Genomic DNA, 13,476 nt, shown 5'->3' with positions numbered 1-13,476 from the left:
ATTGGGGGGGAGGAGCTGCGGGGTGGGCCGGTGACACGGTGACAAAGCGCAGAGCCAGCGTGTGCGGCCGCTTCAGTGCTTCCCACAGGAGGAGCGGGCTCTCGGCGCCATTAGCATGCTAATGCACCGGTCACAGCGTGCCGGTGAGTCATGGCGGAGCCCGGAGGCCCTCAGTGGGACCTGTCAAAGAACCTGGAGGCCCTCAGTGGGACCTGTCAAAGAGCCTGGAGGCCCTCGGTGGGACCTGTCAAAGAGCCTGGAGGCCCTCAGTGGAACCTGTCAAAGAGCCTGGAGGCCCTCAGTGGGACCTGTCAAAGAGCCCGGAGCCCCTCAGTGGGACCTGTCAAAGAGCCTGGAGGCCCTCAGTGGGACCTGTCAAAGAGCCTGGAGGCCCTCAGTGGGACCTGTCAAAGAGCATCTTTGTAGGCCCAGTGCTGCAGCCCACCTCCAGCACCGGAGCAGTGGCCAGCGAGGATATGCAGCGTCCGGTCCGAGCATTGACCTTGGGGGGGGGAGTAATAGGCTTATCCTCATGCAATAAACATACCCCACTGATAAACCATCGTCTGTCATTATTTGACAGACATTAATCGTTCAAAAGCCTTTTAACACATGTACTGAGGCGTTCCCATGGCAGAGCTTAGTGCCCCAGTAATTCCCAGTCTTTTTCATATAAGGCACCCCAACATATTAGGGCCCCCGACCCCATTTGAAGGGATTTTGTCTATTGGACCGAAATGTGAGAACATTTTTATTGTTGGATATGATTTTGTCAAGAATTCCAATGACAATGACTTTAGGTAGAGAGATAACAAAGAATTCAAGTATAATTAAAACAGTCATTCTCCTACATTCTCTAATTGTGTTAACTTCTTGTGAATTAAATAATGGTTAACAATTCGTCAGTTTGCTGGGGACCATCTGGAACCTCTTCAAGAACCCCTGGTGGCCCCCGGACCCCAGATTGACCACCCATGTACTGTACCTGGAAGCGGTAAAGAGTCCCGTCGTCCTTCAGTGTCAGGACGTGGTCAGAGATGGGGAAGAGGTAGCCCTGGGCAGCGATGAGGCTACCAAGGTGGATGGCTTCAGCTGTTGACAAGAGACAAGGCTACACATGTTGGGAGGTTGTGGTCGGGAATCACATTTCTCCTCAATAGAGCTGTGCTGTGCTTACAGATTTACCTGCATCCTCAATGGAGAGGTTTTTCATCAGCCACTGAACAATGTCCGCTCCTGGTATTCAGACAAAGATGGCAGTTAGAAGGCAGTGGCATCACAATAACAACAACAAGGAATAATTTCTACAAAAGCGTCAATCCACCAACGCAAATGAGCTTTGAGCGAGTCTTTGTGATTCTGCATTGTGGTTGCAGTGTTAATGCTAGAGGGGAAACATGCTGTAGTGCTAAGCTGCAGTTCAGAAGCATCAAAGCGGCAGGTCAAATCTGAGTAGGTGTCTCTGTACACTATTGGCCCATTTCCACCGCTGGTATTAGCGCGGCCCCGCCCAGCTTGACTCGCTTTTGTCTCATTCCACCGGTCAAAAAGCTGCACAGCCCAGGTTGAGTCGGGTTGAGTCGTGCTAGTTTTAGTCCCTTCTTTGTTGGGGTTCCAGGGCTGTGGACCAGATACCATACGGTGACGTGAAAACACTGCAGATGACTGATTGGTCAGGCAGAATCATGTTTACTGTATCTACTGTCAATGCTGGATACCAGTTTAGTGGGAGTTACCTTCTCTTCTGTTATTTCCATCAGTCTTTTGTGTTGCTGCCTTTGGCTCTGGTGAAATAAAATCGATCTCCTTGCTCAGCCTTAACATGACGGTGGTTTTCAATTGTTTTGAGAGAGAAAAAGTCTGTTGCTTGGGAACCCCTTGTAGTTGTGTGTTACGTCGGCTCCGCTAGGCCGGAGGCAGGGGTTTAGCGAAGCCTTTCCTGGTGACTGGCCCCCGGGGTGGTGGCTCCCCATAGCGTAACCCCCATCCCCGTGGAGCACATGCATGTATATAACAACAAATTTATATCCATTCTCCTGGCCGATGGTCTCATTTGCCCATGTAGGTCATATAGAGGCACCAGTATTTCATAACCAGTTTAAAAGTTCAGTGTATGGATTTAATTGTAATGTTATATGTTATAGCCTACTTCCTGGTATGGTCACAGTGACTAGTATTGACAGCACCAAAGTCACGCCGGCTAAAGTCACGTCCTCTCCTGCATTCAACATACAACCAAGGGATTTCATCCGCCATTCATTTTCCATCTACAGTTTGTTAAAATGTCCTTGTGTTCATATAACATTATACACGGCGGAGGGAAGATATGCGATCGCTATGACGACCAGTTGTGGGCGGAAGCAAGTGAACTTGCGGTGGAATCAAAGAGTCTATCAAGGCGAGACGAGTAAGGGCAGTAAGAGTAGAGCCGTACTGTGCTGTTATATGTGGTGGAAATATGCCATAAATGCATATCCAGCCAGCCAATCATGTGGCAGCAGTGCAAAGCATAAGATCATGCAGATACAGGTCAGCAGCTTCAGTGAATGTTCACATCAAACATCAGAATGGAGAAAACATGTGATCTCGGTGACTTTGACCGGCATGCTTGTTGGTGCCAGACGGGCTGCTTTGAATATTTCTGAAACTGCTGATCTCCACAACAGTCTCTAGAGTTCACACAGAATGAGAAAACATCCAGTGAGCGGCGTCTTGTTGATGAGAGAGGTCAGAGGAGAATGGCCAGCCTGGATGAAGCTGACAGAAAGGCGAGTCACTCAGATAACCTCTTTGGTGAGCAGAAGAGTATCTCAAAGTGCTTGCGAGTGTATATAACGTGTACAGGATATGGAGTTTACTGTCTTTTCTCTCTCTCAGCTCCTGGACAGCACAATATCTGGCCCACGCTAGCTGCTTGGCTGTGAGAGAGAGAGAGTGATGCACCAGCCCCGAGCAGTCATGCAAAGGAGTGACTCAGAGAGGGTGGGGGGGGGGGGGGAGTAACCCCCCTCCAACACTGTTGAGCGTTGACTCATTCATACACATGCACACAGGCAAGCAAACACACACACGCATGCACATGCAGATGTACACACATACACAGAGACATACACACAGACACACACACACACACACACACACACACACACACACACACACACACACACGCAGATGTATGCACATACACAGAGACATACACACAGGGATACACACACACCCACACACACACACACACACAGACGTACGCACATACACAGAGACATACACACCAGGGACGCACACACACGCAGACGTATGCACATACACAGAGACATACACACAGGGACACACACACACCCCCACACACACACACACACACACACACACACACACACACACACACACACACACACACACACACACACACACACACGCAGATGTATGCACATACACAGAGACATACACACAGGGACACACACACACCCACACACACACACACACACACACACACACAGACGTACGCACATACACAGAGACATACACACCAGGGACGCACACACACGCAGACGTATGCACATACACAGAGACATACACACAGGGACACACACACACACCCCCACACACACACACACACACACACACACACACACACACACAGAGACGTACGCACATACACAGAGACATACACACAGGGACACACACACACACACACACACAGACGTACGCACATCACAGAGACATACACACAGAGACATACACACAGGGACACACACACACAGACATACGCACATACATAGACACATACACAGAGACATACACACAGACACACACACACACACACACACACACACACACACACAGACATACACACATACACAGAGACATACACACAGGGACACACACACACACACACACACACACACAGAAGTACGCACATACACAGAGACATACACACAGACACACACACACACACACACACACACACACACACACACACACAGACATACGCACATACACAGAGACATACACACAGGGACACACACACACACACAGAAGTACGCACATACACAGAGACATACACACAGGGACACACACACACACACACACACACACACACACACAAACATACGCACATACACAGAGACATACACACAGGGACACACACACACACACACACACACACACAGACATACACACATACACAGAGACATACACACAGGGACACACACACACACACACACACACACACACACACACAGAAGTACGCACATACACAGAGACATACACACAGGGACACACACACACACACACACACACACACACACACACACAGACATACGCACATACACAGAGACATACACACCAACACAGTCTCACAGAAAATTGTATAATACTGTAACGTATCGGGTAATTACGTGTATTGGGGTGTTTCCGTGCTTGGCTAGGAACTGATATGTGTGGGTGTGTTCCTAGGGGGAAGGGGATATATGTGACCAGCGGCCGGGGCGGAGGCCAGTCAGGCCAGGGTGGGCGAGCTGACCGGGTGGTTTAGAGCTAGCAGCGAAGCTAGCTGCTAGGAGCGTGTATTGTGAAGACAAGAATAAAAAGCCTGTACCAACTTCAAGTCTCCAGTTCCTTGGACGAATACCCACTTCGTTACATTGGTGCCAGACAGTAAAGCGGTAACGCCTCTGATTCGGCCGAGAGGGGAGAGGGTGAGAAGGAACGGCAAAAGAGACGGGTGGTGCGGCTTTTTGGCTCTAGAAACTGGCGCTAGTAAGTTAGCTACCAGGGGTGCTAACTGCTAACTGCTAGCTGCTAAAACCACGTGCGATGGTGCGCGGAGAATCAAGTATCTCCGGAGAATGGCCATCGGTGAACGGGAGGAAAGGAGAGCTGACGGCGGGGATCAGCTCGATGCTGGCGGGCATGGAGGCCCGTGTGTTGAGAGAGGTCGGACGGCTGGTGCAAGAGACTCCTGCCTGGGCAGTGGAGGTGATGCGGGCGCTGCGAGAAGTCATGCAGCGGGTGGACTTGATGAGCGCGGAGATAATGCAGCAGGGAGAGCGGCCGGAAGAGCCACGGAAGAGACTGTGTTGGACCTGCAGAGAGCCGGGCCACGTGGCGAGGTGGTGCCGATGCGGTTCCGGGAGACGGACCGGGTATGCGGGACAACGACATGGACAGCAGGGAGCCTGCTGGACATGTAGCGAGATTGGACATCTAGCCAGAGAGTGTCCAAAGGCTGTCGGAGATCGGGGGACAGCGGGAGAAGAGAGACGTGCAGGCGGCAGACAGGTGAGACTCTGCTGGACTTGCCAGTCACCGGAGCACTTGGCCAGGGACTGCACTGAGAGTGTGGAGGCCGGAGGTGAGACGCAGGCTGGGAAGAGCGTGAACAGCCAGAGGGAAGAGAGGGACATCGTCTGCAGCGTTGTTACAGTCGGGAGAGCGACGCTCGTGTCTCCGAGTGAGCGAGAGGGGTTACCGCCGGGGGAACCGGCCCAGCCTAACCGCTATACACCCCCTAACGTTGCACTGCGGAGAGCCGAGGGGAAGATCGACGCCGGTGGTGTTCGCTCTGCTGTCCTCAACCCTGGAGGAGGGGGACGGAAAAACGAGCGAGTGCGAGGCCGGGAGGACGACGCCAGGGTCAGCTGGAGAGTCGACGGGCGCGAGTGGAGACCGGAGGACGAGGATGTCGATCCGGTGCTCGTTCGTGCATTTGGCTACTGGAACAAACAAAAGGGGGGGTTTAAAAGGGACTAAATGTGGGGGCTTGTGTTTGAATTGAAATGTGTGAAAAAGAAGGAAATAATGAAAACTAGACATTATGGAGTGCCTAATGGGAAACTAGACATTATGGGGGTACCTAATGGAAAACTAGACATTACGGAGTACCTAATGAAAAACTGGACATTATGACGGGGGTGCTGAAAAGAAAAGACTGTTTGTTGGGGAATTAGAATTTGATGTGGTGATGGGAAAAAATATTGTGTTGGGTGTGTTTTGGTACAGGGGGATGTGTGTGGGTTGTGCATGTCGCGTGGAAGCGACATTAAATTTGTGTGGGGGATGTGTAACGTATCGGGTAATTACGTGTATTGGGGTGTTTCCGTGCTTGGCTAGGAACTGATATGTGTGGGTGTGTTCCTAGGGGGAAGGGGATATATGTGACCAGCGGCCGGGGCGGAGGCCAGTCAGGCCAGGGTGGGCGAGCTGACCGGGTGGTTTAGAGCTAGCAGCGAAGCTAGCTGCTAGGAGCGTGTATTGTGAAGACAAGAATAAAAAGCCTGTACCAACTTCAAGTCTCCAGTTCCTTGGACGAATACCCACTTTGTTACAATACCAACGTTTTGGACCAACGTTGCTATTTTACAATTTCGGCTCGAAAATTGTAAAATAGTAACGTTCTGAGATTTTAGGGTTAGGATTAGAGTAGGGGGAGGGGTTAGAAACAGAAAATCTCCGTAAACCACGCCCAAACCACGCCCACCGCTGTAGACACATACGTTACCATTTTACAATTTCTTAGCCGAAATTGTAAAATAGCAACGTTTGTCCACAAACGTTGCTATTTTACAATTTTTTTGGAGATCGGGTTGTACACACAGGGACACACACACACACACACACACACACACACACAGACATACGCACATACACAGAGACATACACACAGGGACGGACACACACACACACACAGACATACACACATACACAGGGACATACACACAGGGACACACACACATACTGTAGAGAGAAGTAGCTACTCTGTGCGGTGACGAAGGCCAGCATCACACCGTAAGCTCTCATCCTGGGTGGCTAAGACATTATCTTCCTCCAACGGCAGCAGCAGCAATTTAAATCAGCCCAAAAGGTCATATTTGCTTTTCTGATTCTAACTGTTTTCTCTGCGCTCACGCGCTGTGTGAGGGAACAAAACACACATGACTGCCAACACATCAGGGAAGGGAAGCCATTGTGCAGAATAACACTCACATACACGTGACTGTAGCACATCTATACACACCTTCTCACACACGCACATATACACACACATTCAACCACACACACACGTACACACATGCACACATAAGGTTACACACCTGATACCACACTTGGGATCTTGGACAGGAAACTTTTGACAGTTCGGATGGCTACACCTCCTGCTTTCTCATCTTGTATTCGCATAACAATGTCTTCAATCTGTGGGGAGGACAGAAGGAGCCCATGTTTAATCAAACAACTCACATACATACAAGATCTTTCCAAACACCTGTCACTCCATGTCTGGAGCATCATGTGCTATGCTGAAGACATCATTTCAACATGTCTGCTTTTAAGATGATGGCCAATAGGATGTTCCCACCTACGAGGCTCAGTGTGAAGTGCCTCAAAGATGGAATGGGCCCAGATCAGCAAACCATAATATTCCCACACTGCAGAAATATCTCCATCTTAGTCATTAAACTCCTAAGAGTCCTAAAATCAGAATTTTCTTCAAATAAGTTTCCAATGGAAAGCAACCTGTGTCAAGAATTTCATATAGAATCAAGTGTCATTTTCGTGATAGTAGAATTCTACCTTATTTCAACATCCTGACACTGATTGGTGAAACTGCATTGGAAACACACCACACCACATCCGCAGAGGTTTTCTCTGAGGTTTGATGGCAGAATATGAGACTAAGGGGTATACTGTAAATCCATAGAATAGAATAGAATAGAATAGAATAGAATAGAATAGAATAGAATAGAATAGAATAGGGCGCTTGAATGCATATTGAATGTGTATTATGGCGAATTATCAAGCCCAGCTGTATAACAAGGAGGGGAGAAACATCCAAAAAATAAATATCTGGTATAAGTCCTTTGTAAGTGGAGATGGCCCAATTTGGTCTCGTATGGAAAAGCAGGCGTGTTCACCAATCTCCCCGGCTTCTATGTTGTGTGCTCCGCTGCCAATGACTGTAGGTGTCCATACGGATAATCCTATTGTGAGAGGTACCCTACGCATATGGACCCAATTTCGTAAACATTTTGGGCATACGCAAGCCCTGGAGTCCATGCCTCTTACCTTGAACCCTCTTTTTAAACCTTCTTTGACAGATACAGCATTTCAGTTCTGGTATGGAAAGGGAATACGTTGTGTGGAGGACCTTTTCATTGATGGGACGTTTGGTTCCTTTGATCATTTTGTTAAAAAGTACAACTTACCACAGTCTCACTTCTACAGGTACCTACACATTCGCGATTTCACCCGCACACATTTCTCAACATTTCCATCTAAACCTCTGGCTTGCCCATTTGATGATTATCTGAAACTTAATCCCTATTTACCAGGCTGCGTATCAAATTTATATTGTATGATTCAAGAAATGGAAGACTATTCGCTGCACCACCTGAAAGTACAGTGGGAGGAAGACTTGGACACAGAGCTCTCTGACGAAATCTGGAAAAATGCTATCAGTAAAATACATAAATCTTCTGTCTGTATCAAACATGGTGTGTTACAGTTTAAGATACTCCACCGATTACACCTTTGTAAAGCCAAACTGGCCCGGATATATCCTGGCTCAGACCCAAATTGCATCAGATGCCATCAGTTTCCGGGTACTCTAGGCCACACGTTTTGGACTTGCCCAAAATTGTACACATTCTGGTCAGACATTTTTAATACATTCTCATATATATGTCAAAAACAGATTGACCCAGATCCAATTACTGCAATATTTGGGGTTGCCCCTAGCAACAGTGGGATATCCAGACATCAATCAGATCTAATGGCCTTTTCAACATTACTAGCTCGCTGGCTTATTCTTTTTAGCTGGAAATTGCCCACACCTCCATCACACTCACGCTGGATTCGTGATTCGAGATTGTATACATGTATGACATCATGCAACCTTGCACCTATTTTGTATTGTCTGTCTTCTACGGGGTTTGTTTTTTCTTGTTTGTATTGTTTAAAAACGAATAAAAACAATTTGAAATAAAATAAACAAGGAGGGGAGATTTGGCCCATTGAAAAAGGCTGTCACAGCTACTCCCCAGAGGTGCAGTTAAACATCACACCTCAGACGTAGCCAGAGCCCCAGACACATCATACTGGGCTCGCCACTCAGCCACCACACAGGGGATAACAACCCACAAACAACCACTCACCGTCAGTCACTCAAGGAAACGCACACACGCACAGGGAGACAACGGAACTATTGCTATAAGAAACATGCACACCTCAACACTGAAGTGCTGAAGAAAGTCAACCATAGCTGTGCTCAGTTGAATTCCTTGAACTGGTCATTTCTCAGCAGAAGCAGTCAGATTAGGTCATGTATTGATGTAAACAGGCTGTGTGTCTGCTGCGTTAGGCCAGGCTTGATGTAAACAGGCTGTGTCTGCTGCGTTAGGCCAGGCTTGATGTAAACAGGCTGTGTCTGCTGCGTTAGGCCAGGCTTGATGTAAACAGGCTGTGTGTCTGCTGCGTTAGGCCAGGCTTGATGTAAACAGGCTGTGTGTCTGCTGCGTTAGGCCAGGCTTGATGTAAACAGGCTGTGTGTCTGCTGCGTTAGGCCAGGCTTGATGTAAACAGGCTGTGTGTCTGCTGCGTTAGGCCAGGCTTGATGTAAACAGGCTGTGTGTCTGCTGCGTTAGGCCAGGCTTGATGTAAACAGGCTGTGTGTCTGCTGCGTTAGGCCAGGCTTGATGTAAACAGGCTGTGTGTCTTCTGCGTTAGGCCAGGCTTGATATAAACAGGCTGTGTGTCTGCTGCGTTAGGCCAGGCTTGATGTAAACAGGCTGTGTGTCTGCTGCGTTAGGCCAGGCTTGATGTAAACAGGCTGTGTGTCTGCTGCGTTAGGCCAGGCTTGATGTAAACAGGCTGTGTGTCTGCTGCGTTAGGCCAGGCTTGATGTAAACAGGCTGTGTGTCTGCTGCGTTAGGCCAGGCTTGATATAAACAGGCTGTGTGTCTGCTGCGTTAGGCCAGGCTTGATGTAAACAGGCTGTGTGTCTGCTGCGTTAGGCCAGGCTTGATGTAAACAGGCTGTGTGTCTGCTGCGTTAGGCCAGGCTTGATGTAAACAGGCTGTGTCTGCTGCATTCAGGCCCGGTTTTACAGGTGTGCAAAAGCATGCATTGCACCCTTGTTTTAATTGTCTCCATGTTCAGTTGAAAAGAGTGTTTGTTTTTTTTAAATGCTGCAACTGCAGACTTAGGCTACTGTTTAAACTTGAATTATAATTGTTGTTTTTCTTTGTTCTTTGATGTGAATTTATGGCTTTTTGGCACCTATATGTAACCTTTTAAGGTTGACATAATTGTATTATCATTATATGGTCCAAATATTTCAGTAAAGCACTTGAAATATTCTTGCTTGGCTGGTATCATTCTACTTGAAATGATGGTAAAATGCATTATTTTTAGTAAAATAACATGTCAAATTTTTCGCCGGCCACCCGGGTCGGCCCTTGCACTTGCATGTGCACCCCTTCCTATCTAGGATGCATCCCTAGTCATCTTGTTCTGGAACCGGCCCTGGCTGCGTTAGGCCAGGCTTGATGTAAACAGGCTGTGTCTGCTGCGTTAGGCCACTCCCACTAGAAATCAATCACCATTAAAAAGAGCCTGATTTAGCCGGCGTAGCCGTATTATCCTCAGCCCATCATACAGCCGCTCAGGTTGCTTCACTGTCCATTCAATTCTTCATAGCTCCCTATGCATCTGTATAGTAATGTAAGTAAGCCCACTCCATGCTCATACACACACACACACACACACACACACACACACACACACGCATATACAGTAGATTTCAAGGGTTCAGCTGAGCTTATTTGATATGGCCCCTATACGCTCTTTGATCCTAAAGAAGCAATTTATGTTGACTCCCACCTCCCACCAACAGCCGGCTACGGCATGTTAACTCCTTATCCCAGCAGCTTTGCACTCTGCTTCAGTGAAAACACCAGTCACTGCTATCAGAGGCTACTGCATGTTAACTCCTTATCCCAGCAGCTTTGCACTCTGCTTCAGTGAAAACACCAGTCACTGCTATCAGAGGCTACTGCATGTTAACTCCTCATCCCAGCAGCTTTGCACTCTGCTTCAGTGAAAACACCAGTCACTGCTATCAGAGGCTACTGCATGTTAACTCCTCATCCCAGCAGCTTTGCACTCTGCTTCAGTGAAAACACCAGTCACTGCTATCAGAGGCTACTGCATGTTAACTCCTCATCCCAGCAGCTTTGCACTCTGCTTCAGTGAAAACACCAGTCACTGCTATCAGAGGCTACTGCATGTTAACTCCTCATCCCAGCAGCTTTGCACTCTGCTTCAGTGAAAACACCAGTCACTGCTATCAGAGGCTACTGCATGTTAACTCCTCATCCCAGCAGCTTTACAATCTGCTTCAGTGAAAACACCAGTCGCTGCTATCAGAGGCACTCTGAGCATCAGGCTGTGCTGTGTAGCTGATGTCAGTCCAACTTACTTCTGGACCCTCTCTCTCCTCTTTTCTCTTTCCTCCCTCCACCAACTTCCTCCTCCACCTTTCATCCATTATTTAAACCAGCAGATCTGTGCGTGAACTCCTTCCAGCTGCTCCGTGTGTATGTGTGTGTGTGTGTGTGTGTGTGTGTGTGTGTGTGTGTCTGTACGTGTGTGTGTGTGTGTGTGTGTGTGTGTGTGTGTGTGTGGAAGAGCAGACTTGAGCCAAGGCACCAAGAGAGGCTCAGCTGTGGCAGTGTGCCGCCCAGCATGCTGGCTGCTTGTCCTGGTGTCTCCATCGCACAGAGCAAGTGAGCGAACCTTACTCCTGTAGCGATCACCACCACGACCACCTTCAAAGTTGCCATTTCACATAGAGCTTCTTATCAACTCTATACTCATCAGAGACGTGGTCTTTTTCTTAAGCCCAGTGCTTTCTGATCTTCGTTAATTCTGCATGATCTTGTAGGCCTAAAAATAATTAAATCACGCAGTGAGTAAGTGAGTAATAAGTCACGCAGCCTGGTAAGTTCTGTTATGGTATGCCAGCTTCCAGAATCTAAGAGAGAGCCAATCTAAGCATGGGCCTTGAGTGGAGCAGATATCCTGCCTTATTTAGTTGACTGCTTTGGTTTCCAATGAGAGTAGTAGACACAGAGTGAGAGAGGTGTGTGTCTGTGTGTGTGTGTGTGTGTGTGGGGGGGGGGGAGGGGGTAAGAGGAATAGAGAAACAGAGAAGCAGAGCGTAACACGCTATATTTAGTCTACCAGCTTCACAATCAAAGGTGATTATCCTGCCTGGCAAAGCATTTAATGGATGATTCACAGATGCTCCCCATCAATCTACTACAAAACACCTGAGTAACCCATTCTAAACGTATATATAGATTTAATAATAGACATAATGCCGAGGGGAGGGGGAGAGAGAGCTGTGTGGTAAAGACAATTACCATTCGCCCCACCATCAGCTGGAGAGAGTATCTTTGCTATGAATTATTGAACATCCACTATGGAGAATTACTGTACTGCCTCGACTCTGTTGATAAATCGCGGGAAGGAGAGAGAGAGGGAGAGAGACAGAGAGAGAGGGAGAGAGAGAGAGAGAGGGAGGGAGGGAGGGAGAGAGAGACAGAGAGAGAGGGAGACAGAGAGAGAGAGAGAGAGAGAGAGAGAGAGAGAGAGAGAGAGAGAGAGAAGCATTAAGCATCACCCTCTGTGTCATGGTGAATAGAGCTCTTGGTATTTTAGTCCCGCTTTCGCCTACATGTGAGCGTAAACAGTTTACAGTCAGGAGCACAATCAGCCGGCAGATTACCAGCGAAACATTCCAATCAGTCCTTTGAAGACAAACCTTGTACACAAAACAGTGAGGGGGGGGCAACTCCACGCACACCTCCTGAGACACAACACCCACACCTCCTGAGACACAACACACACACCTCCTGAGACACAACACGCACACCTCCTGAGACACAACATGCACACCTCCTGAGACACAACACACACACCTCCTGAGACACAACACACACACCTCCTGAGACACAACACACACACCTCCTGAGACACAACACACACACCTCCTGAGACACAACACACACCTCCTGAGACACAACACACACACCTCCTGAGACACAACACACACACCTCCTGAGACACAACACACACACCTCCTGAGACACAACACACACACCTCCTGAGACACAACACACACACCTCCTGAGACACAACACCCACACCTCCTGAGACACAACACACACACCTCCTGAGACACAACATGCACACCTCCTGAGACACAACACACACACCTCCTGAGACACAACACACACCTCCTGAGACACAACACACACCTCCTGAGACACAACACACACACCTCCTGAGACACAACACACACCTCCTGAGACACAACACACACCTCCTGAGACACAACACACACACCTCCTGAGACACAACACACACCTCCTGAGACACAACACACACACCTCCTGAGACACAACACACACCTCCTGAGAC

At 48.5% G+C, this 13,476-nt stretch overlaps 1 protein-coding gene across 7 annotated transcripts in view; it reads right to left on the bottom strand.

Annotated features, from left to right (window-relative positions):
- Positions 1–13,476, bottom strand: part of LOC310772696 (regulator of G-protein signaling 6-like) — a gene marked incomplete at both ends in the record, with an annotated part of 71,578 nt that overhangs the window by 18,662 nt on the left and 39,440 nt on the right. For all 7 annotated transcript variants that reach the window (XM_083632566.1, XM_083632563.1, XM_083632564.1 and 4 more), the window contains 3 exons: positions 986–1,092; positions 1,186–1,236; positions 7,089–7,188. In XM_083632566.1, coding sequence (XP_083488692.1) covers positions 986–1,092; positions 1,186–1,236; positions 7,089–7,188 — 258 coding nt within the window. The remainder of the gene's footprint in view (positions 1–985; positions 1,093–1,185; positions 1,237–7,088; positions 7,189–13,476) is intronic.

This window comes from Poromitra crassiceps (genome assembly GCF_964638095.1).
Source record: "Poromitra crassiceps genome assembly, chromosome: 3".
In the NCBI taxonomy this organism is placed as follows: Eukaryota; Metazoa; Chordata; class Actinopteri; order Beryciformes; family Melamphaidae; genus Poromitra; species Poromitra crassiceps.
The sequence above is the reverse complement of the archived record's forward strand: the minus strand, read 5'-3'. Positions and strand labels throughout refer to the sequence as shown.